At 38.2% G+C, this 21,423-nt stretch overlaps 3 protein-coding genes across 5 annotated transcripts; all 3 read right to left on the bottom strand.

Moving 5' to 3' along the window:
- Window positions 1-24: 24 nt before the first annotated feature.
- On the bottom strand, window positions 25-16,638 carry cora (erythrocyte membrane protein band 4.1 like coracle). 3 transcript variants are annotated; one of them, XM_088035875.1, is made up of 15 exons: window positions 16,300-16,638; window positions 11,446-11,600; window positions 11,248-11,395; window positions 10,906-11,200; window positions 10,520-10,858; window positions 10,301-10,473; window positions 10,105-10,253; window positions 9,937-10,029; window positions 8,950-9,141; window positions 3,022-8,799; window positions 2,119-2,340; window positions 1,836-1,943; window positions 1,355-1,564; window positions 1,113-1,304; window positions 25-1,065 (listed from the first exon to the last, which is right to left on the bottom strand). In XM_088035875.1, exons 2-14 carry the CDS (start codon window positions 11,584-11,586, stop codon window positions 1,116-1,118), a joined length of 8,037 nt encoding a protein of 2,678 aa, XP_087892001.1. In that variant the 5' UTR covers window positions 11,587-11,600; window positions 16,300-16,638; the 3' UTR covers window positions 25-1,065; window positions 1,113-1,115. The 3 variants fall into 3 exon arrangements, with proteins under 3 accessions (XP_087892001.1, XP_087892019.1, XP_087892010.1); XM_088035893.1 differs by lacking the exon at window positions 1,836-1,943; XM_088035884.1 differs by lacking the exon at window positions 9,937-10,029 and having other exon boundaries at window positions 16,300-16,637.
- A 302-nt stretch (window positions 16,639-16,940) lies between these two features.
- Window positions 16,941-17,602, bottom strand: LOC148181467 (small ribosomal subunit protein uS10-like). Its single transcript, XM_088035941.1, has 2 exons — window positions 17,436-17,602; window positions 16,941-17,349 (listed from the first exon to the last, which is right to left on the bottom strand). The coding sequence occupies exons 1-2, from the start codon at window positions 17,436-17,438 to the stop codon at window positions 16,987-16,989; spliced, it is 366 nt and encodes a 121-aa protein (XP_087892067.1). The 5' UTR covers window positions 17,439-17,602; the 3' UTR covers window positions 16,941-16,986.
- Window positions 17,603-18,000: 398 nt separating this feature from the next.
- On the bottom strand, window positions 18,001-21,234 carry LOC148181466 (protein DEK-like). Its single transcript, XM_088035905.1, has 6 exons — window positions 20,837-21,234; window positions 20,176-20,595; window positions 19,474-20,124; window positions 19,089-19,340; window positions 18,885-19,037; window positions 18,001-18,828 (listed from the first exon to the last, which is right to left on the bottom strand). Exons 1-6 carry the CDS (start codon window positions 20,888-20,890, stop codon window positions 18,814-18,816), a joined length of 1,545 nt encoding a protein of 514 aa, XP_087892031.1. The 5' UTR covers window positions 20,891-21,234; the 3' UTR covers window positions 18,001-18,813.
- Between the last annotated feature and the right edge of the window lie 189 nt (window positions 21,235-21,423).

Below are 21,423 nucleotides of genomic sequence, written 5' to 3'. Positions count from 1 at the left end.
CCGAAGTAAAGTAAAGAGCCAGAATTTCTTTTTGAAACATGTTTATTAATTAAATAAAAAATTTAAAACAATACGTAAAAACAACTATTTTATATTAATCGCTAGAGCTGCAATAAAATGAAATTAAAGCGATCAAGATTCATACTCAGCTCGGAAGTCACTTAATATTTACAATACAGTTGAGATTTTTCTACTCGAGTTAGTTGACACGAAAACTTGAAAAAGCTAAGTATAAATCGTTTAGTTAAAATAATACCACATATGATGCTATATATCATAGAAAATCTAAGAAACTAAAATAATCGACAAGCTAAACTTGACAAAAATGCAAGGCAAATGTTCCCAGTTGACTTATGGAAGAGAAGAGGGACCAAATAAAGTAATTGAACATTCAGTGTCATGGAATATACATTTAATTAGTATTAGTAAAAGCAACATAGAGACTTTCTGACATATCCGTATTTATTGTCGCTAAAACGGACAGGTTTTTTGGGCCCCTTCAATTACAGTATAGCTTGCGTGTTAAAAACAATACATAAAATTTCTTAATACACAACAAATACATTATTTCAGTATAATATCCACAATTTATACTCAATGCGTCGTTAGCTCATATATATTTCATATATATAACATGGAATGTGATGGTTAAATTTAATAATTTCTCTCTGATGAACACATTTGAAATTTAGTTCAAATCTTCAAAAATTCTTAATTTTGTTTTAATATCAAAAGCACTTTTTTTATTGCAGTTTTATCCACTTTGAGTTACATTCACTAAATAAATAAAATAAAACAAAACAAATAAAATAAAGTGATTAGACTAATTATAAAGTGACCATACACCAAGCATATGAGAATATTCGAACCACTTAAATAGAGATAAAAAGAATGGTGATGCGAGACAACTCACAGAAAATAAAACAATCTTACATCTAAATTATAAATATTTTATAATACACAAGAGGCCAGCTTCAAATCTTGTCAGATGCAAACATTAAATGGGCCGTGAAGCAAAGCTAATCAAAGAAAATGTCGGCAGTTTTAAAGCCAATGCGTCAAAACCTGCAAATTCAAGTCAAGAATTTACTCAACATGACGCAAATTCTCACATCTTATTGAGGCGGCTGCGCTGTTTGTTGCTGAATTTCTATCTTCTCGACTGTCATGTCTGGATTCATAGCTGTGGCTTCTTGGATGGCTTCAGCTAAGGCTCTGTCGTGGTCAATCGGGTCCCCGTCGGACTGAATTGTAATTTTTTGCTCAACTCTTGTCTCTACGACACCATCGCGTTCCGTTTTGTACTAAAATAGAACAATCTTAACACGATCTAAGATGATCCAAACAAACGTACCGTGATTGTTTCAACTGTTCTGGTCTTCGAACTGATGGTCTGAGAGCTCACTATTTCTCCCGTCGCCGAGTAATTCCCATCATCAGACGTCAAATGAACTTTTCTAGCTTCAGTAGCCACCACTGGAACATTGGTGGTGCTAGTGTGATGAATTGTAGGATCTCCACTGTAAACCACACTCTCAGTCTGCACGATACCTTCCGGAGTTTCCTGAATCAGAAGAAACCAAACTAGAAACGTGACCACAAAGAATGCTGTGATATGTATGACTGTGTTGAACAAAGAATGTAAGAAACAAAAGCATGTGTTGTGTGGTGATAGAGTATGTGAGAGCTTTGTGATTTCAAAATATGATTTAAGCTAATTTTATCCTACATCATGCCTACAATCAACATCGAAACACCTACGATACAATATACAAAAACTTCTGATTGTGTCTCGTGCATACTTACTCTCTTTCGTTTTTTTGTTTGGAACGTACCTTGTAAATCTTATTGTCGTAATATGGATGATTTGGATCATCTGGTGGATCAATGGGTGTGCCAGAATCACCTGAACTAGTCGAGCTAACACTATCTCGTCTGCCCAGCTAAAAGCCATGCAAGTTAAAGAAAAGTGAAGGAAGCAAAAATAAGAATTAAAATGAATGACAAAAAAACAGATTATTTAACACTCTGAAATGAATACGTGATTACTCTTTTAACACACTGATTAATCTGTTAACCATAAAAAACAAACAAAATGAAACAAAAAGGGATAATAACCTGATCTCCACTAATAACAGTACTGGTGGTTTTTACTTCCTGGGTAACCGTGCGTTGTTCTTGTTTAGTAGCACTTGAAGTCATCGAATGGGCCACAGTTTTTTCTTCGAGTTGTTGGGTGCGTGCGTTAGTGCCTAGATCTTCGTGCGTTGTGGCAGTACGTGTCGTTACAGCACGAGCAGTAACGAAAGGTGATTTACCATCATCAATCGGTGCATCGGCCTTCGTACGTAAAGTTAAAAAAATAATAAGAAACAAAAACAAATAAATATAAGGGGGAAGAAATGAAAACGTGAGACAAACTCAATCACAAAATAATCGGTAAAAGAAATCGTATGACGTGAATGCGAAGCTTTGTATTACCGTAATCATGGGAAAGACCATGAATTTGTGATTAGAATTATTATGTAACTGCACAATGCTCCATTTCAAATATTTTTTATTTTTAAGATTTTCTTTCTTTAATGCATAATTATAGTAATTTTATCACCTAATACCAATCGATTGATTCTAAACTGATCTGTTTTGTTCTTTTAAAACTGAAAGTGTAGTTCCTTTTCTCTTACACAAAGCATAAAGTGGCGTATAAATTTCACATGAAGCATTTTCACTACTTTTTGTTGGATATATTAAAAATTTATTTTGACCAAAACTTTTTTAGCAGTTCAACAGATCACCCAGACGTGAATGAATAGGAAATAAAAAAACAAACAAAAAACAAAAGCACTGCAATTGTATGCAACTGCAATAAAAACGAAACAATATTAATCGACAGTTTGTAACATACAGGGCATTTTAAATACCTTCCCCACCCCGATTTTTACTTAAAACGCCCTGTGTACTTCAAAGTATAAAAATAAAATAAAAAAACTTTCCCTTTGTAATTAAAAAAGTTCAACATACCTTGTTAACATGTGTGGACACGGTGATTTGTCCGGTGCGTCCATCTTCCACTCGCTCTTCAATGTTCTGTGTGACTCCATCTTTGTCTTTGGTGACGATTTGCTTCGTCGTTGTCTTGACAATGACCGGAGTCGTCGCAGCTTTGGCCGTCTTAATCGAGAGATTCGCGATATCTTTAAGATTATCGGTTGCGTATTCGTTCAAATCGTCATCGCTGGAAGCGTTCGAGTCGTCGTCTTTGTATGTCTTAACTTTGAGTTTCGTGTCTTTCAAATCAGGGAAATGGCTCAGGTCGATTTGGGCGTAGTTTAAGATGAGTTGACCAGTGACTGGATCGGTTCTGGCTGTCTTCGGATCGATGTCGAGAGTCTCTGGATCAATGTCGCCCCATTCGGTGTGGATTTTCCCGGTTACAGGATCGATTTCTCCTGATAGAGTCAAGACTTGGGATACTTTCGTCTTGGAATTCTTGACCATGGGATCGTTGGGATTGACTTGGACGATTTTGCCGGTCTTGGGGTCGAGCATTGTGTAGATGTAAACAGTTTGAGTGGTGACATTCATGATTCTTCCTGTTTTTTCATCGAACTGGCAGTCTTTTGGGTCGATTTCTTTAGGTTTGCCGGTGGGGTCGGATTCAGTAACCAAATAGATACGAATGATGACGAGTTTGCCTGTCTTCGGATCGATTTTACCATATTTCGTGTAAATGACACCAGTTTTTTGGTCGATTTCTGAGGCTGAGTACAAAGGTGCACCAGTTTCGTCGGTTTCGCTTGTTTTAGTAAATACTTGATTTGTCTCAGGGTCAATTTTCGCATTGCTTGGATCCACTTTTACGAGTTTGGAAATCGAACCGCTCTTCGGGTCGATTGTACCATAAACCGTGATGATGTACCCAGTTACAGGGTCAATATGACCAGTGGAATACACGTCTTGTTTGCTAACTTTGTCATGGTGGTCACACACCCAAACTTGATTCGTTTTGGGGTCAACCTTCAAATTTTCCACGGTTCTTGGTACAATTTCTCCGTTTTGATTAACTTGCGGATCATTGATGATCACACTGACCAATCTACCGAAATATGGGTCCGGTTTTTGGGTCTTAGGGTTGATGTAACCACCCTTGAACAAAATTTGTCCGGTGTGAGGGTCGATGTAGCCTTGTTTCACTTCTTGGCGCCCCGTCTTAGGATCAGTGTACGTCAAAGTACCTTTAACTGGATCAATTTGGCCGTACTTGGTGTCAACTTTGTGGGTGCTGGGGTTGTAGAGACCATTGGAGATTTCAGGGGTGATACTCTTAGTGTCAATTGTGTTCTTTTTCGGATCAAACTTTCCAACGAACGACACAATGTACGCTTCTGGTTCGACTTCGGATCCGATTTTGATCACTTGTCCCAAATCTGGGTTCACACTATCTGTTTTAGGGTCTTTCACGTTGGAAGTTACAATAATGTTGCCTTCTTGGTCCACTTGAATGGGTGTAGATTCAGATTTACCAGTTTTCGGGTCAACAGTTGTGATTCTAAGAAGTCTCAAGTCAATGGTACCGTATTTAGTAACCACTTCGCCAGTAGCCGCAATCTTCTTCGCTCTGGAATTTTCCATTTGACCATGAGCGACGTCAATTTCCCCAGTCAAAGGATTTTTCTTAGCCGTGATGGTTGTAATTTCCACGACGGGATCATTTTGTCCGGCAATACTGATGATCTGTCCCAAGGAATTATCAATTTTTCCTGATTTAGGGTCCACAACGCCACTGCTAATAATGATCTGTCCATTATTCTCGTTTATTTGCGCCGATTTGGCATCGATTTTCCCGGATTTTGGATCATTCACGATCAATTTGCCGTTCTTGGGATCGATCAATCCGTACTTGGATTCGATCAAACCAGTTTCTGGGTTCAACAGCGCTGTAGACTGCTCGATTTGACCTTTATCGGAATCGATTTTGCCAGTCTTTGGATCAATTTTAGTGGTAATAACGGCGATTTTGATGGTACGCTTTTTGGGAATCGGAGCGGCATTAGGATCTTGGGCTTGTTTCAGACCAACAACTGAGAAAACTTGTCCTAAGGTTTCATCAGGTTTGCCTGTTTTCGGGTCTATGACTGGGCCACCATTCACCGTGATTTGACCAGTGGCTGGGTCGACTTGTCCTGGGACTTTTTCGGTTGTGCCCGTCGCGGTGTCACGTACAACCAAAGCACCAGTTTTGGGGTCAATTTGCCCGTATTTTGTTTCAATGAGACCAGTGTTGGGGTCAAGGATACCTGTGAGTTGTTCGATTTGGCCCTTTTCGGTGTCAACAATGCCAGTCTTGGGGTCTTTCTTCGATGTTATTACCATGATTTTAACGATGCGGTGTTTGGGTACTGGGCCTTCTTTACCAAGAGCTGCAGCTTTCACAGGGCTTACTTTAACTGATTCAGCGGCTGGTGGAGCTATTGTCTCAACCGACTTGGGTTGAACAGTGGTGGCAACTCTTTGAAGCTCTTTCTCTGAGGGTTGTTGAGAAGCAACTGAATCAATAGCTGGCTCGGTAATATGAATAGATACAGCTCGCCCAAGATCTTTATCAATTTTCCCGGACTTGGGATTAACAAAACCGCCTTTGAACACCAATTCTCCGGTGCCTGGATCAATGTGACCTTGTCTAGTGTCAAGTTTTCCAGACTTGGGATCAGTCACAGTCAGCGTTTCTTCAACAGGATCCAACTGACCGTACTTCGTGTAAATCTTGTTCTTATCGGGATCGTACAGACCTGGAGTGGTGTCAGGAACTGCGTTCTTCGAATCAACGGTATTTTTCTTAGAGTCAAATTTCCCCACGTAAGTCGTGATTTGAATTTCTGGATCAACTTCATTTCCAACTTGTACAACTTGAACCAAATTAGGATCAACAGTTTTCGTCTTGGGATTAACAACCCCAGAAATAATAATATTGTCATCCTTATCGACCTGAACAGATTTTTCTTGCACTTGACCAGTCTTGGGATCGCGTGTAATAAGTTTCAACAACTTCAAATTGATCGTGCCTTGTTTCGTGACGATCTCGCCAGTCTCTGGAATAATTTTTCCATTCGTGGTCTCCACGCGACCGTTTGCAAGGTCAATAACTCCAGTTTTCGAGTCTCTTTTCGCGGTTGTGGTTGTAATAACAACAGCGGGATGTTGAGGATCGACGACGTTGATCACTTGGGACAAATTGGGGTCAACTTTGCCGGTCTTGGCGTCTACAATATTATCATTAATGTAGATTTGACCAGTATTCTCATCGATTTTGATCGGGGTAACCACAGGTTTTCCAGATTTGTCTTTCTGGACGACTTTACTGTTGTGTGGATCGATCTTCCCGTACTTGGATTCGATTATTCCACTAACTGGATCAACAGTCGCGGTTAACTTCTCAACGGTGCCTTTTTCGGTATCGATCTTACCGGTCTTGGGATCTTTTTTACTGGTGATGACGAGGATTTTGATAACGCGTCTCTTGGGGATGGGGTGAGACGGAAGAGAGTGTTTAACTGCCGATTTCGGTTCTTTAACTTCTTCAGTGCTACCAACGATTGTAATAACTTGCCCCAGGTTAGCGTCCTTCTTACCCGATTTTGGATCAAGAACAGGGCCTGTTATAACCTGGATTTGTCCGGAAACGGGATCAACTTGCCCTTGTACTGTTTCCTGTTTTCCTGTAGCGGGATCAGTGAAAGTCACAGTGCCTTTCTTGGGGTCAATGAGACCGTATTTGGAATCAATTTCACCAGTTGGGTGTAAGATTCCAGCGGACTGGTCAACGTGGCCATTCTCGACATCCAGATGACCCGTTTTCGGATCTCTTTTAGCAGTTATTACTAAGATTTTCACAATCTTGTTTTTGCCCTGCGGAACTACCGGAGGAGGAGGTAGTTTGACCGGTGACACCGGAATTGCCCTTTTGACATCTTTAATGGAAGTCGGTTGATTTTCAACAATGGGTTCAACTTGTTGTCCCCTAATCTCAACTTTGATGGTTCTTCCGAAGTTGTTGTCAACTTTACCCGTCTTCGAGTTGATCAAACCTCTGAACAGCACGTCGCCTGAATTGGGATCCCTTTGACCTTGCTTGGTTTCAGTTTTTCCCGTCTTGGGATCAAAGTACGTTAGAGTTTCATTGATAGGATCAAACACGCTGTATTTAGTGTAGACTTTATTAGTGTCTGGGTCGTACAACGCAGTGGATTCTTCAGCAGGTGACACGTTCTTGGGATCCAAACCTTTCTTGTCAACTTTGCCAGAAACGGAGATAACTTTGACTTCTGGATCAGTCTCAGAGCCGACTTGAAGAATCTGGCTTAGATTGTCGTCTTTGACTCCGGTCTTCGGATGGACTACTCCGGAAAGAATAATTATGTTGTCTTGGGCGTCAAATTGCACGGGACGTTCTTCAACGTTTCCGGTTTTGGGGTCACGCGACAAAATCTTCTTGTTCTTCACATCGATAGAGCCGTACTTGGTAGCTATGAGATTGTGTTTGCTGTCGATTCTACCATTGGTGGTTTCTTTGTGGGGTTGAGTTGAGCCATCCAAAGCTCCCGTTTTGGGGTCACGTTTAGCAGTGACGGCAGTAACGGGAACTATTGCGTTACCTTCGTCCACGATGGTGATCAGTTGACCCAAACTCTGATCAACTTTGCCTGTCTTGGGGTCAAGAACGCCCTCTTTCACAATGATCTGGTTGAGACTGGTATCGATTTCTACAGGACGGACGTCGGTTTTACCGGATTTTGGATCCTTGTGAACTATCTTTTGATTGTTAGGGTCCAACACGCCATATTTAGTGTCGATATGACCGGTCAGTGGATCAAGGGTTGCATCCAAAGTCTCTTTTACCCCTTTCTCAGCTTCAATCCTTCCAGTTTTTGGATCTTTCTTTGCGGTAATGACAGTGATCCTGATAATGCGTTTTTTGGGTGCAATTGCCAGGGGACTCGTAACTGGATGATTTTGCTGGCCAGAAATAGAAATAATTTGACCCAAGGACGAATCTCTCTTTCCTGAGTTAGGATCAATTACTGATCCTGATGTGATAATGATTTGTTTGGTAATGGGATCAATATGCCCTTGGACTACTTCCTTCTGCCCGTTGACTGGGTCAGTGATGATAACAGTGCCATTTGAAGGATCGACAAGTCCATACTTGGAGTCGATCAAACCAGTTTCGATGTTCTGTTGGGCTTCTGTAATATCCACAGCTGCCGTGTCCAAGTCAATCCTTCCAGTCTTGGGTTCTTTCTTGCCAGTTATCACAAACAGCTTCACAGTTCTTGTTCTTTTGGCCCCTGGAACGGCAGGAATGGGCGTTGCTGCCGCCGCACCAGGTTTAGCAGTTTTCTCTAGAGGCGCTTCGTGCAAATACTGTTCTCCAGCCAAGAAAGCGGCGGTGTCACTCTTAGGATCTTTGAATCCTGGACCCAATTTCTTGACTTTGTCGTCTTCACCTGGCGCGTAATTAAACGCTAGCCCAGTGGCTCGTTTCGTGGACGGAGATTGTTGCCCTTCGAGGTCACTCTTCGGACTCGATGGTGATTTCTGTTGTTCGTAATTGAAACCAATGGGAGTGAAAGGTTTCTTTGGGGATTGTTCATCATCATAGTCGTATTCACGCGTGTAACCAGGCAGTTGAGGGGAACCTAGAGGAGGTCCGCCTTTTTCAGCTTTTTCAGCCAAAGCTACTTTTTCCTTCTTCTCTTTCGGGGTTTTGTCACGTTTAGAACCGAAAAGGAAACCGGGACTCTAATATGGCAAAGCAAACATGCAACAAATTAATCTGAGACATGCCACAAATTGCTAAAATTACGCATAAATTTCAATATTCTACACTGTACGAAAATACACAAAGCCAAAATACTACCGCAGGTACTGAAATTTCAAAACGGGACTTACCTTCGACTTTTCTTTCTCCTTCTTGTCTTTTCCCGTCGCGTCACTTTCCCCGCTCGAGTTAAGATCAACGTCAGTGCCATTCTGGTCAGGAGCATTTCCGTCTTTGTTTTCTTTATCTTTGTCGTCTTTATCCTTATCTTTCTTCTTGAACAAGCTGCCGGTGGGTAGCACAGCGACGCCTCCGATGGGTTTCTGTTAGAAAAAAAGAAATGAGACCGAAGTCGCTTTGGAGGAGGGAGAGAATGAAGCAGCAAATTCATATGAAGCAAAGACAAAAGCTACCATAAAATTTACAAGAGATCTTCAAATTCTATACGAACAAAAAGCCAAATAAGACTGTAACAGATCAATGTTCTTCTACTCAAACAGCGTTCATAAGACCCTTGCAGGAAATTATGCAATCAGTTCAGTTTTCCTAACCTAGATCTTTACCAAATACAACCAACGACATTTCAGCGCTCTCATCAAAGATTACAATGTCAGCGGATGTCGAAAATTGCGGAATAATACAAAGGAAACAGGAACTAATTTACTGAAATTATTTGCTACCGCTGGCATTATGATAAGAGGGCTGGCAGGTGTATACAGCGTGATTAAAATGTATTGAACAGGATAAGTACTATTGCAATGCTGTTGTGGTACTAATGGGTATACCAGCTTTACAATGACTTGAAATGGTGGGAAGTTTTTTTCTTAATTTCATGCAACACAGATTTAACATTACGTTATTTCCTTTAGAACATCCCGCGTAACCCGTAAAAAAGCTTCACAAAGTCGCTTAATGTGTTTGATACATTTTGACCACCTGTGGTTTAACATCCATCCGAAGCTTGGTACCACAAACGAAAAGTCCAAATCAAGCTTACAATGGTTGTAAACTGTAGATAGTATTATACAGTTCTACTTGCAATCAAATTATATAATAGCACCAAGACAAGGCGTCAGCAAACACTGCTGAAAATCATGAAAAGTAAAATATGAAAACACCTTCTGATTTTTCTCGGCTTCATATTCTCCTTCCTCGGAACTGCCTGAACTAACTGAAGCCGCCGATCCGGCGCCACTGCCTTTCCGAGCAAGCTATTCGTTTCGACGCCAAAATTAAATCAATGTTGCCAATTTGTTGTAAAAATAAAGAAAAACACCCAAACTCACCTTTTCTTTCTTTTCCTTTTTCTCTTTCGGAGACTTTATTTTGGCCGGGCTTTGATTATCAATGTCAGGTATGTGCTCAGGTGGGTGCGACATTGTGTGACGTTTATTAGCTTCGTTATAATCGTCTTCGGGCTGAGTTCCTCCGAGAGCTACAAGCAATTAATCAAATAAGAAAAGTAGAAGTTGGAAAACTTACGATCCATGCTACGAGACGCGAGTCGTTTTCCAGTTAAGGAGCGTTCAAATTGGGGAGCTGGTCTATCAATGGGAGTCTTCTTGGTCTCATAATGAGTGCGTCCCGAATAGCGGAATTTGGACCCAAGTTTGGGGAACAGAGAGGATTTCTGGTTAATTTCAGGAGACATCAATCTAAAAAAAGAGTTTAGAACTGTTGTTACCACCTCCAAATAGTTACCTAAAGAAAGTGTGATGTTCTACGCAAGTCTTCCATAATTTCTTAGCGGCTCTATGATTAGCTAACTTAAAACCGATGGTGGATTCAAACTGCTCGAACTCTCCCGGTCGGATCTTGATATAAAAATTATGCCTTTTATAGCTAATCTTAAGAATTTTGGGCCAAGCGAATCTATTAATCCTAAGTCTATCTCTGTAAACTAAAAGACCTGAAGCACAAACTCCCAGCATTATATCCACGCCTTCGGAGTCTTTAGCCGGATGTAGATCGACTCCGTACATTGCCAACTTCTTCGCATTTTCTAGATAATGTAATTCTGCTTCTGCAGGAGTTTGCCCTCTGTAAAACCCCCAATATAACATTTTTACCACTCAACCTAGACTCACTTATGGGTCCGGTGAAGCTCGATGACTTTATCTTCAAGATCCTGAGTATGATTTGGTGCGAATTTAAAATCTTTAAGATAATTGCGCCCCATCGTTTCAGGATCATAGTCGCCTAATTCTGATTGGACAAGGTACGACCCTAACAAGGCATGAGTGACGAAAGAACAAGGTAAGCGATTGTTCAAAATGTCGTTGCGAATTTGAAGACATAATTGGTAACGAGTAATGTCTTCTTGAAGTTGCGCGGGATCTGGAGGGTAAAATTTAACTTCGAAGGTGAACTTCCAAGGCTCCGCTGTAAAAATACCGTAACAACATCGTATTGTAAATGTTTAATCCTACATTTTAAGAATTTAGAAATCCTCTTGTCAAGATCCAGCCAATTCCTGGGATCGTGTCGATCGGGATAAACAAGACCGAAATAATCCTTCTCGATCAAGTTGATCGCCTCGCAAACTTTATCAAGCAAATCTTTTCCTTTGGCTTTTCGCTGAAATTTCTTGGTCTTATAAACAGCATTATTTTCCTCATTGGATTTACCTCAATGCTAACGTCCAAGACGGTGCCATCCAGCATAGTCACGTGAGCCACAGTATTACCCGTAGTCCGACCCAAAGTCGAAGACTTACTTTTAGCAGGAGATGAATCGTTATCTACAGCCATTTTCTTCTCACCAGGCATCTTCGCCTTTTAGTCTGACAAAACAAAAGAATAAGTTAAAACAAAGGACAATTATCGTGCTGAGACTTCTTTATGTAATCAAAAACTTGCACGCCAAGTTGCGTGCTGTGCAGAAATATAGCGTAGACGAACTGTCGCCTGATCTCGTATCATGTAGAGAGTTTTAAATAACATCTAAGGGTTTGTCTATTGACAGCATCAATTGACGAAATTTATCATACACTGTGGAATTTGAAGGTGCGTGTAACCAATCTGCAGCACGTAGCAGCCGAAATTAAATTTAGCTATCAAAAATAAAGATTGTTGACTTCCTTATCTCGGTTTTGTAAACATACGGATATCTATATCGGTAATGAAAAAATCTATTTTAATCTGGGCGGAGGCGTCTTACGATTGTATCGCAAAAAAGCGCACAAGTTTTATTATAATAGCCATTGGTAAAATGTGCAATAAAAACTGTCTCGAGCTGTAAAAACGCTCGTTCGTTTTAAGATGAGCCGGACTTTATGCTGTTGTTCAGACAATTTAGTTAATCAATGGAGGACTGTTCATAATCACATAATGCTTTGATTATTTTGTAATGAAATGTGATTTCTTAGGAAAATGGAAATGCTCTAGATTCCTCCTGTTGAATGTTCCACGGAAAAATGATAAATTAATTACACGTAATATAAAATTGAAATACCACGATTAATAATTCAGACTAACTTTCACAGAAAACCAATTTATCACTTAAAAACACCCGTGATTAGTGTTACATTTTCTGCTAGCTTCGTTACTTTTATCGTTTAGTAGGGAAATAATAAACGTGTTATTTATTTAAATGAACATGTATTTTGTGTTTATCATAAAACGCAATTAAAATTATTGCGTTTGAGGTAAAATCCATTTATGGAGCAGTCGAGAAACATCTATTTTGCGTGGAGGAAGTTTAATTTTTGAAGTACTGATAACTTTTGATTTACTTCAGCTATTTTGTCCTTATAATGTAATCAGTAATTCGCGAGAATTATAACAACAATCAATAAAAGATAACATGTGGTGAGTCACAAATAGTGAAAAAAAAATGACTTCGATATCGTAGACTCGTTATTATTACAAAATGAAATGGAAAAGATAATGAAATTCTTAATTGAGGAAGAGCGTTATGATACAGTTGAAAACCTAAAAATAAAACTGATAACACGTAGAAATTACAAAAACATGTAATCGTAATGAGCATGCCTCATTTTAAGCACCTGTTCAAGGCTTGTTTCCTTCCTAAATTTCAGTTTTCACCAACATTCAACTGCCAACAAAATCATTGTAACCACTAAAAACTCGAAAACTCGATACAACAAGTGGAACAAACAAAACGGCGTTTTCAAGTATTGATTGGCACTGCTGCAGATCTAAATTTAGTGAAGTGCTAATAAAGACCATTCGTTTCATTTCAAGGGTCTAGAATAAGTTTGTTTTATTTCAACCACTAAATTTGAAAAACACCAACGATACTAATAAAAAGCGGAGCTTTAGTGAGCATATAAACAATACTAAACAAACTATAAGATTGCAATGGCGGTATTTTATGACTAACGAGGCTGTTAATTACAATGTCGAGTGGTTTTATTGGAATCTGAGACAGTGCAGAAGATGGCTTATGTGGTTAAATTAGTTGCAGCTAATTGGATGTGTCTTCAACGTTGAAGTACAGTTAGATTTAAATTGCAAATTCGGATTAGTCGTTCTTGAACGAAGGCGTTCATAAAAAAAGTTAAAAAATCAACAGTTTAATTTTGTCTGAATTGAGTTATAGTCTGCAGATGTGCTCAACACTGTTTGTATTTCACAAACTTGGAATTTTAAAAGAATCAAAAAACATGTTTAAAAAAACATTCTGGCCACGGCCTTTAAATACATCAAACCCAGTTGGATTATGTTTACCCACGATATTGGTAAAGGAATTGAGAATTTTATCCTGTTTGCTCAAGAAGTGATCAATAACCAATACTACCTACATGATTAGTTTCAAAGAAGTCCCATTTATCATTACACAAGAATGCGCAATTATTAACGTGACATTCACCATGTTATTACCCGATCCAAGCAATAAATTCTTTTCATTATTCTCACCAATTACTTCTATTGTCAACTTCACCTGACTTGCGATCAAATTACATTTAATGACACCCTCGTCGGGCAGACAAACGAATGCACGTAAATTGCGCACACCCACATCGGGATAATAAGGATCTGTTCATTATGAGACAGTTCATGGGTTTTATCATAATTCAACAATGAGCAGTTGTTGGTCATCAGAGTTTTATTCAAATACCTTACTTAATGTGAAGATTATGTAACTTCCTACTGTTGATTTGTTATTGGATCAAATTCTTAACTTGGCTTATTGTAATCATATCAGTTTAATAACTGCACACACTAAACACATTTTATTACGGGATCAATCTTAAAAATTTACAATCCGTTTTATATTGTTTGCAAATTTGCATTTTTCATCCTCGCAGGTGTTTACTGTGCCAATTCTGCATAACCCACGCAAGTGCATTGTTTAAATAAAATGCCCGAGACTCCAAAATTACTATTCTTCATGCATGAAATGCTTCCCATTTGGCGTCATGCTTGGAACAACGCCCCACTTAATCACCTCCACTCGGACAAATATAATTAATTAAATCAGCTTATTTTCACAGCTCTTGTTCATCTCACCCTACGCTAAAAACATTCTTTATCTTTATCATTATCAACAACCAATAAATTATGGGTGAGTCGTCACGGTCAATGACCATCAACTTGTTAAGCCACGTTAGTATATTAGAATCTACAGGTGAGTGTGATCGTTAAACATACACACCTGTAGTCCCTAGTTCCACCAATCACACCCATCAGACGCGCTAGTACTTTTAGCACACGTAAAAAAATGGGGTGTGTATGCATTAGCTTATCGTTTAATTTAATGGGAAAGTTGAGAATTGCTCATACTTTTAGTAAATGAGTAATCCGATGCTGACCTTTCGCAAGTATTATGTCAATCGTTAAAATAAAATTATTTGATGGTCCGAGCTTCGGAATCTTTATTAATAGAATAGAAAGTTGATCCTGCACAAATTTCTCGTCTCATTAGCATTTCTCGGATTTATTTCAAACTGCACTCGAGCTTTGAATCATTTTTGAAAGCCATAATTAACACTATCTTTTGCACATACCATTGAAAATATGTGTAAGAGTAGCATGAAAAGAATAATAAGTGTCATCTTAAATGACGAGGTCGTGAGGTCACCCGGCTAAATATATCAACAATTTCTGATGATTATAAGTGGCACCAATTCAAACAGATTTCTGCACTTTGAGGCTGCTAGCAGTGTTACGTAACTCTTTAGTTGGATGTTAAGTAAACTTTACAAATTTTTGTTTAATTAGCTGATAAACAAAGTATAAACATGTTCGAGCTGGGAATTAGGGCACATTTCAGATGGGAAGTTGGGCATCAATGTGATAACAAGGCCGTCAGGAGGTTTTTTAACGAGTATTTTAATGTTGTTAATTTTTATTCAAGGGAAGTCATTTTTTAATAAAAATATTGACTGCATTTAAAGGATAGTCCCAACAGTTCGTGTTATTTTCTACAATCTGCAGCAGCAATGAATCCGATACTACAAAATTGTAAAATGTACTTTTTTGAATGTCTACTACAATTGTGAGCAAAAAATTTTGGACACTAATTTATAAAACGTGAAAACAGCATTTATATGGCGACATTTAAATTGTTTAAAATTTAATTACAAATGCCAATCCAACCGAGAGACTAAAGTCTTATTATGCGTGCTGATTTTGAAAGCTAATAAATAATGTCCAAGATTTTTTGCTCATAACTGTACGAGTAGTCAAAAATATACTGGTATTTTTACTTCAAAGACTGTCTTAAAACAAACAAAAAAATAGTGAGCTGATTCTTTTCCATTCTCTTGGGTATTTGGGGTGGTAAGTTGTTTGAACCTATCTGAACAGAATCGATTTTATTGGATGCATTTCCTTCAAAGCGTATAATTTTTAACCGGAAGATTCATAATTTATATCGCACGCACCTGTCATGTCAAAACTTTGTTTTAGAATCAATAAACTCAATGTTTAAATAGATTTAAAAATTTCCTTGGAAACTGCAAACAAATGATCTGATTACACCGATTTCCATAAAAACGGAAACGTTGCCATGGCAACATTAACATTGACAGGAAGCTCTGTCATAGATGAATCACCCCGTATATTTTTGAAAATGACAGGTCATTGCATATCGTTTAGGGAGACGATTTCTATTTCATCCTCTTTTCGAACTGGGAAAATGGGTCAATTGAGTTAGAATAACCATCGAATTTTGAAATGAACACTTTCTGTCGATTTCGGTGCCAAGATGCGGCTTTCCGAAGCCCCACAAATTTTGGGGATTTAATTGGATATATTTTCTTGTGAATTTCAAAACATGTTCTATTTAAATCGGCGGAAAACAAAGTTGGCAGATATAAACAAAAGTGAGCAGTCGAACTTGAAAATTTAAAACAAACACTCTGTAAATCAAAATTTTTGAAATAACCGTAAATATTTTGACATTCCACAATAACAAACCACGGTCGCCTCATAGTGGGCCGTTTTTTGTAGAAATGGACTTTTGCCGAATCGATTTTGCGGTAAATCTTTTTTAGAGAGGTAAAAGTAACTTACTGTATCAGCAACAGATGTTATCCATTAATTTTTAATAAAGAATTTTCTTATGGAAACGGCACACACATTCACAGCGAACTGGGATGGGCCACACCATAAACAACAAACGATCAACGCTGCTGAATCGACTAAACTACTCTAACCTGCAAATGACACCTTGTTCTACATTTATATTTGCGGAGTAAACGTCATTTTTGTGATAACACTAGCAAGATAACGTCGAGATTCTAGCACTGCGTACATTCAGTTGGGCCAACGATTCGCAAACAGACTTTATCGATCGATTATCTATCAGAACTACTTTTCTGGTTGGGCTGGTAGCGCGTAGGAATACAAAATGGCGGGCAAACATTTAAAACATTACGTCATTTTATATACATAGCAATGAATGCCGTTGTCACGCCCCAATAATAAGAAACTGTGGTATCTAATTCGGCGGCATTTTTTTGATATGACCAATTAAGTAATGAGTGAATTGTCAACAAGACATTATCAAAGTATGCTGCAACGGTTATAAATGAAAACTATTGATAACGCTTGTCAATTTATGCGGAAACTCTCAGAAAAACAAGTTTTGTGGAAACACGTTTTTTATCTCCATTTTCCGGTTGACTCAGGTTTGATATAATAAAAAGAGGCTGTACTTTTCAGTTGTTTATTGTTTTGTTTCCTTGTCAACAGTTGTTCTTAAGCATCTGCAATAGTAACTTCAACTTCCACGCCCGGCTCAATATTAATAGACGTGATTTGCTTCACAATTTCAGATGGAGAATGCAAGTCAATAACCCTCTTATGAATTCTCATCTGGAATCTATCCCAGGACTTGGAACCTTCACCACAAGGTGTCTTCCTTGTGGTAATTCGTAGAATTTTAGTAGGCATTCTTACCGGACCTTTTACCCGCAATTTTTGCTTTTTGGCGGCGTCTATTAAATCAGAGCAAACCTTCTCCAAAGATTTCACATTGCGTGAAGTTAAAGTAATTCGAATGTGATGAATGGGAGGCGCGTCTTGGCCTGGTTTTTCAGGGTTTCCTTCCTTAACAGATGCCTGAAAGAAGAGAAAGTGAACATAACCCAACTTATTGTCTTGGTTTTCACATAACATGCAAAAACAGAAAAATTGTGCTTAATTACCATGATTTTTATATTCTGGTCGAGATAATCAACTGAAGTTGACCAGCGCTGAACCAGAAAGGCCAAAACGGCTCCTGAAGTTTCTTTCCACGAGGACGGGAAAACAGATTTGATTGACAGTCGATAATGTACGGAATTTTCGTCCGGCCGTTGCACACAGAAAGGCGGGAGAATTCAAACTGTTGGAGAAAAATATCGTTCAAGTACTGCCAATTTCACATAAACTGGATTCTATTCAAAAACGTCGAGTTTGTTTTATTTTAAATTATAATTTCAACTTCCAACTACATACGAGCTGTGAAGATTCTTAAATTAATTACGAATTACAAAAAGGTGCAAGAGCCAGATGTGAAAAATCAATTTGTGGATATTAATGTGGTTGAATTATTAAGAGTTGACCTGGCGCATCCACCATTTGTGATACAGATTAATTGGCTGAATATAAAAAAGGCTTTTTATTTTTTTATCAAGTTTTTTTTAGTTATCTCGTGCATTTCGGAGCAGATGAAGCTTTTTCTAATCATGCTTATATCATCCACGTGCAGAAGTTAGAAATGAAACCAGATATAATAAAGACTGTATTTCTGAAAGTAATACAATTTAGATCTCTATTGTTAATTCCTAAGATCTACTAGCATAGACATTTTGATAAGACAACAAAGCATTCTAAACCATTGGGAACTCAAACACTTACATGATATAACCTGTAGAAGCAATGAAGATGAAAGAAAATGATAAATTACAATGTTAATAGGAAAATAGATTTTTACAGTTATGTTTATACGCAATGGATGGTCATCTAAAACATCTCGATAGAAAAAATATAGTTCACTTTTGACACATTTTGTACAACTGTTTTTTTTTTAGAATTTTGGAGACTTTTAGATGACCATAAAACAAACTTATTAATGGCTTTGACATCAAGTGATTTTTACTACAGTTTATACCTCACACACTTAAGTAAAAAACGAATAAAACTAAAAAATGAAAACAATAGATAATTAACAATTTTTATTTAGTTCTCTCCAACAAAAAAGTGATTGACCTATAATAAAGTTGTGTTAAGATCTCTGATAACTCTATGAAACACATAAATATCTATCTTTTAATGTACGTGGAATATACAATAAATTTGAAGAACCGTTTGTACCAAACAAATTCTGAATAATTATAAAACACCTTTTCAAAAGCCCAGAACCTACTTGCAAACATTTTCCTGGGTACTTTAAAACTAACTTATTTATTAGTTTGCCAAAATTATTTGATAAAATGCATAGTGTAAAATATGAAAAAAACGAAATACAAACTTTGTACTCGGACATACATATAAGGTTGCTTTTATTTTACAATAAGTTTTACCTCTAGCGATGAAACAAGTTCACGTTGATATAAGCTGTAATTACGAAGTAAAATTAACCTCTGTTAACTTTGCAAAAGTTAAGTACTTACAGATTTTACGGTAGACTTGATGAAGTCCTTTTTGTGTGCGAGATCAAAATCGGGATAATGGGCGTAAACCTGCTGACACACAGTTTTCATAGTGATTTGCTCCAGATTTGCACCTTCCAGGATTTCCTTGACGTAGCTCTTAATTTCGTCGTCCTAAATAAAAAAAAATGAATTTTCGTACAATAAATAATCGTTTAAACATACAGTAGGTGGTTGAGCTGATTTTGCCGTCTTCTTCACTAAAGGCTCGTCTTCAGATGAACTGCTCCCCTCTTCTTTCTGCTCGCTTTCCTCCTCTTCTTCGTCTTCTTCTTCAGAACTCTCTTTCTTTTTTCGGCCTTTAGCGGGTTTCTTAGCTGCGGCGGGCTTGCGGCCTCTTCTTCCAGCGCCTTTTCCCTTATTTTTATTATTGGCTTTTACAGTCTTCTTGCGTTTGCTCTTGGGTTCGTCTTGGAACTGTAATTAAAAACATAAAATTAATTAATTCCCAGGAAATGAAAAATAAACTTGGATGCACTTTTGAACTTTCATTCCGCAAAATTTGAATTTTGAAGTAAAACCACTTGAATGTTAAGAGAAATCCACTCACGTCACTATCTTCTTCTGAGCTAGCGCTCTCCATGTCACTAGCATCATCATCATCATCAGAATCAACCTTTTTGCGATCAACGCGTTTTCTTTTGGTTACTCTGGGTTTTTCATCACTTCCTTCATCTGAGGGCTCAAAATCTTCGTCACTTGCACTGGAACTATCATCTTTAAGATTGGAACGTCTACCTTTGTCTCTACCTGAACGCGCACTATGCCTTTCATCGCTGGAGTAGTTATCATGAGACGAATAGCCTCTGTTGTTAGCCCTCACAGCAGCAGTTCTTTTTGGTCTACCACCTCCTACTGCTTTCCCAGAGTCTTTAGGTTCTAATAGAAAATCAATTATCCTCTCTACTATATCATCTTTGTTGCCTGTTTTTTGTAGGTCCAACATTTCACAAATGCTTTTTAACTGTTTAAGTTCACATTTGTGAACAGCAGTCATTTTTTTGTCGTATTCATCTGAATCTTTCTTAAATTCAAAACCATTGAATTTCTTTATATTTTTCTTAATCATTGTACTCTTTCCTGGCGTTTTAAATAGGATCTTGTGGAGTAGTTTCATGTCGTCATTTTTAAACCGTGAAATTGAAGCGTCGATTCTTGGTATGTTACCGAGAGATGTACCACACCCATCCGGAAATTCAACCTAAGACATCAATTCTTGTTTAATCATGACCAAAATAGGGAAATAACTCACCTCTTTGGGCTCTGGGAAATCTTCATTAAAGCGCTGTACATTTTTACGCTCTCTTTTCCCAGAAGTTTCCAGAGGTTGATCAAGTAATGGCACTTCCTTTTCCTTGCTATCTTTCTCGCTTCCCTCTTCCTCATCCTGTTCGCTGTTCTCCTCTTCCTCTTCCTCTTCATCTTTAGGCTTGGCCTTATCTTCTTTCTTCTCAGGAGCTGTTACTTCAGATTTCGCGTTTTCTGTTTTATCAGGAGCTGCTTTGTTACCATCAGCTTTTTTGTTTGACTCTTCTGGAGCTTCGTTAGTAGCATCCTTAGACTTGGTATCTTCCTCTTTCTTCTCAACGCTGTTCTCAGCAGGTGCGTCAGGCTTAGCGTCTTTTACATCCTGAGAAGAGTCGGTATTTTCGGTCTCGCTTTTTTCATTAGACTGCAACACAACTCAACTTAGTAATCATTTCCTTTAAATTTTCATCGAGTTTTTTATTGTAATTTTCGTTTTCCCGCTTTTTCAGATATCAACATACGCCATATTGAAATTTCCTTCACTAACATGTTGTTTTTTGGACGAAAATGGCACGAACGCACCAAGAGAAAAATGTGAATTTAAGTTCACTGCATCATTACGTATTGATAATTACACCGATAATTAAATGAAAGCGAGTACTTACCTCTGAGGAGAGATTTTTGGAAGAATCACCTTCACTAGACATCTTAACTGTCATATACCGCGTCTAGAAATGTCCAATAAGAAGTCACACGCATTGCATAATCAACCAGCACGAATCCTGGTCATGGTGACACGGCCGCCACGAACAAAACTTACATGGCTCACTGAAATTTTTCCAAAAGTACGACGCTACATGAATTTCCCAGCAAAAATAGCCTTCGGGATGCTAATTCCAAGCGAATGGAATAAAGGGCAGGATTAGATTTACGGGGCTAATTACTCGATTTCACGGTTTTTCAAATAAACATGAGAATACGAATTTCGGCGTACTCGGATTGTGGCTACAATGCCGGCAACACCGATACCAACCTGACACAATTAAAAAAATTCTGCGTAGCCCGGTTTAATGAGTCATTCCATGTGCGGCAGTAATTTACCGCAATTTGATTCGAATGAAGTACGGATAATTCTCTTTTTGTACGTTTAAAAATGTTAAAAAAAAACTGGAGAGTAACCCTCGACACACCTTTTTTCTGTCACTGCGCGGTTTCTACACGTCCAAGAAAGAGATAGAAACAATTTAAACAC

Source organism: Gnatocerus cornutus, chromosome 1 (assembly GCF_029298725.1).
Source record: "Gnatocerus cornutus isolate USDA-ARS CGAHR chromosome 1, icGnaCorn1.1, whole genome shotgun sequence".
NCBI lineage: Eukaryota > Metazoa > Arthropoda > Insecta > Coleoptera > Tenebrionidae > Gnatocerus > Gnatocerus cornutus.
Note: the sequence above shows the minus strand (reverse complement) of the source record. Positions and strands in the feature narration are given on the sequence as shown.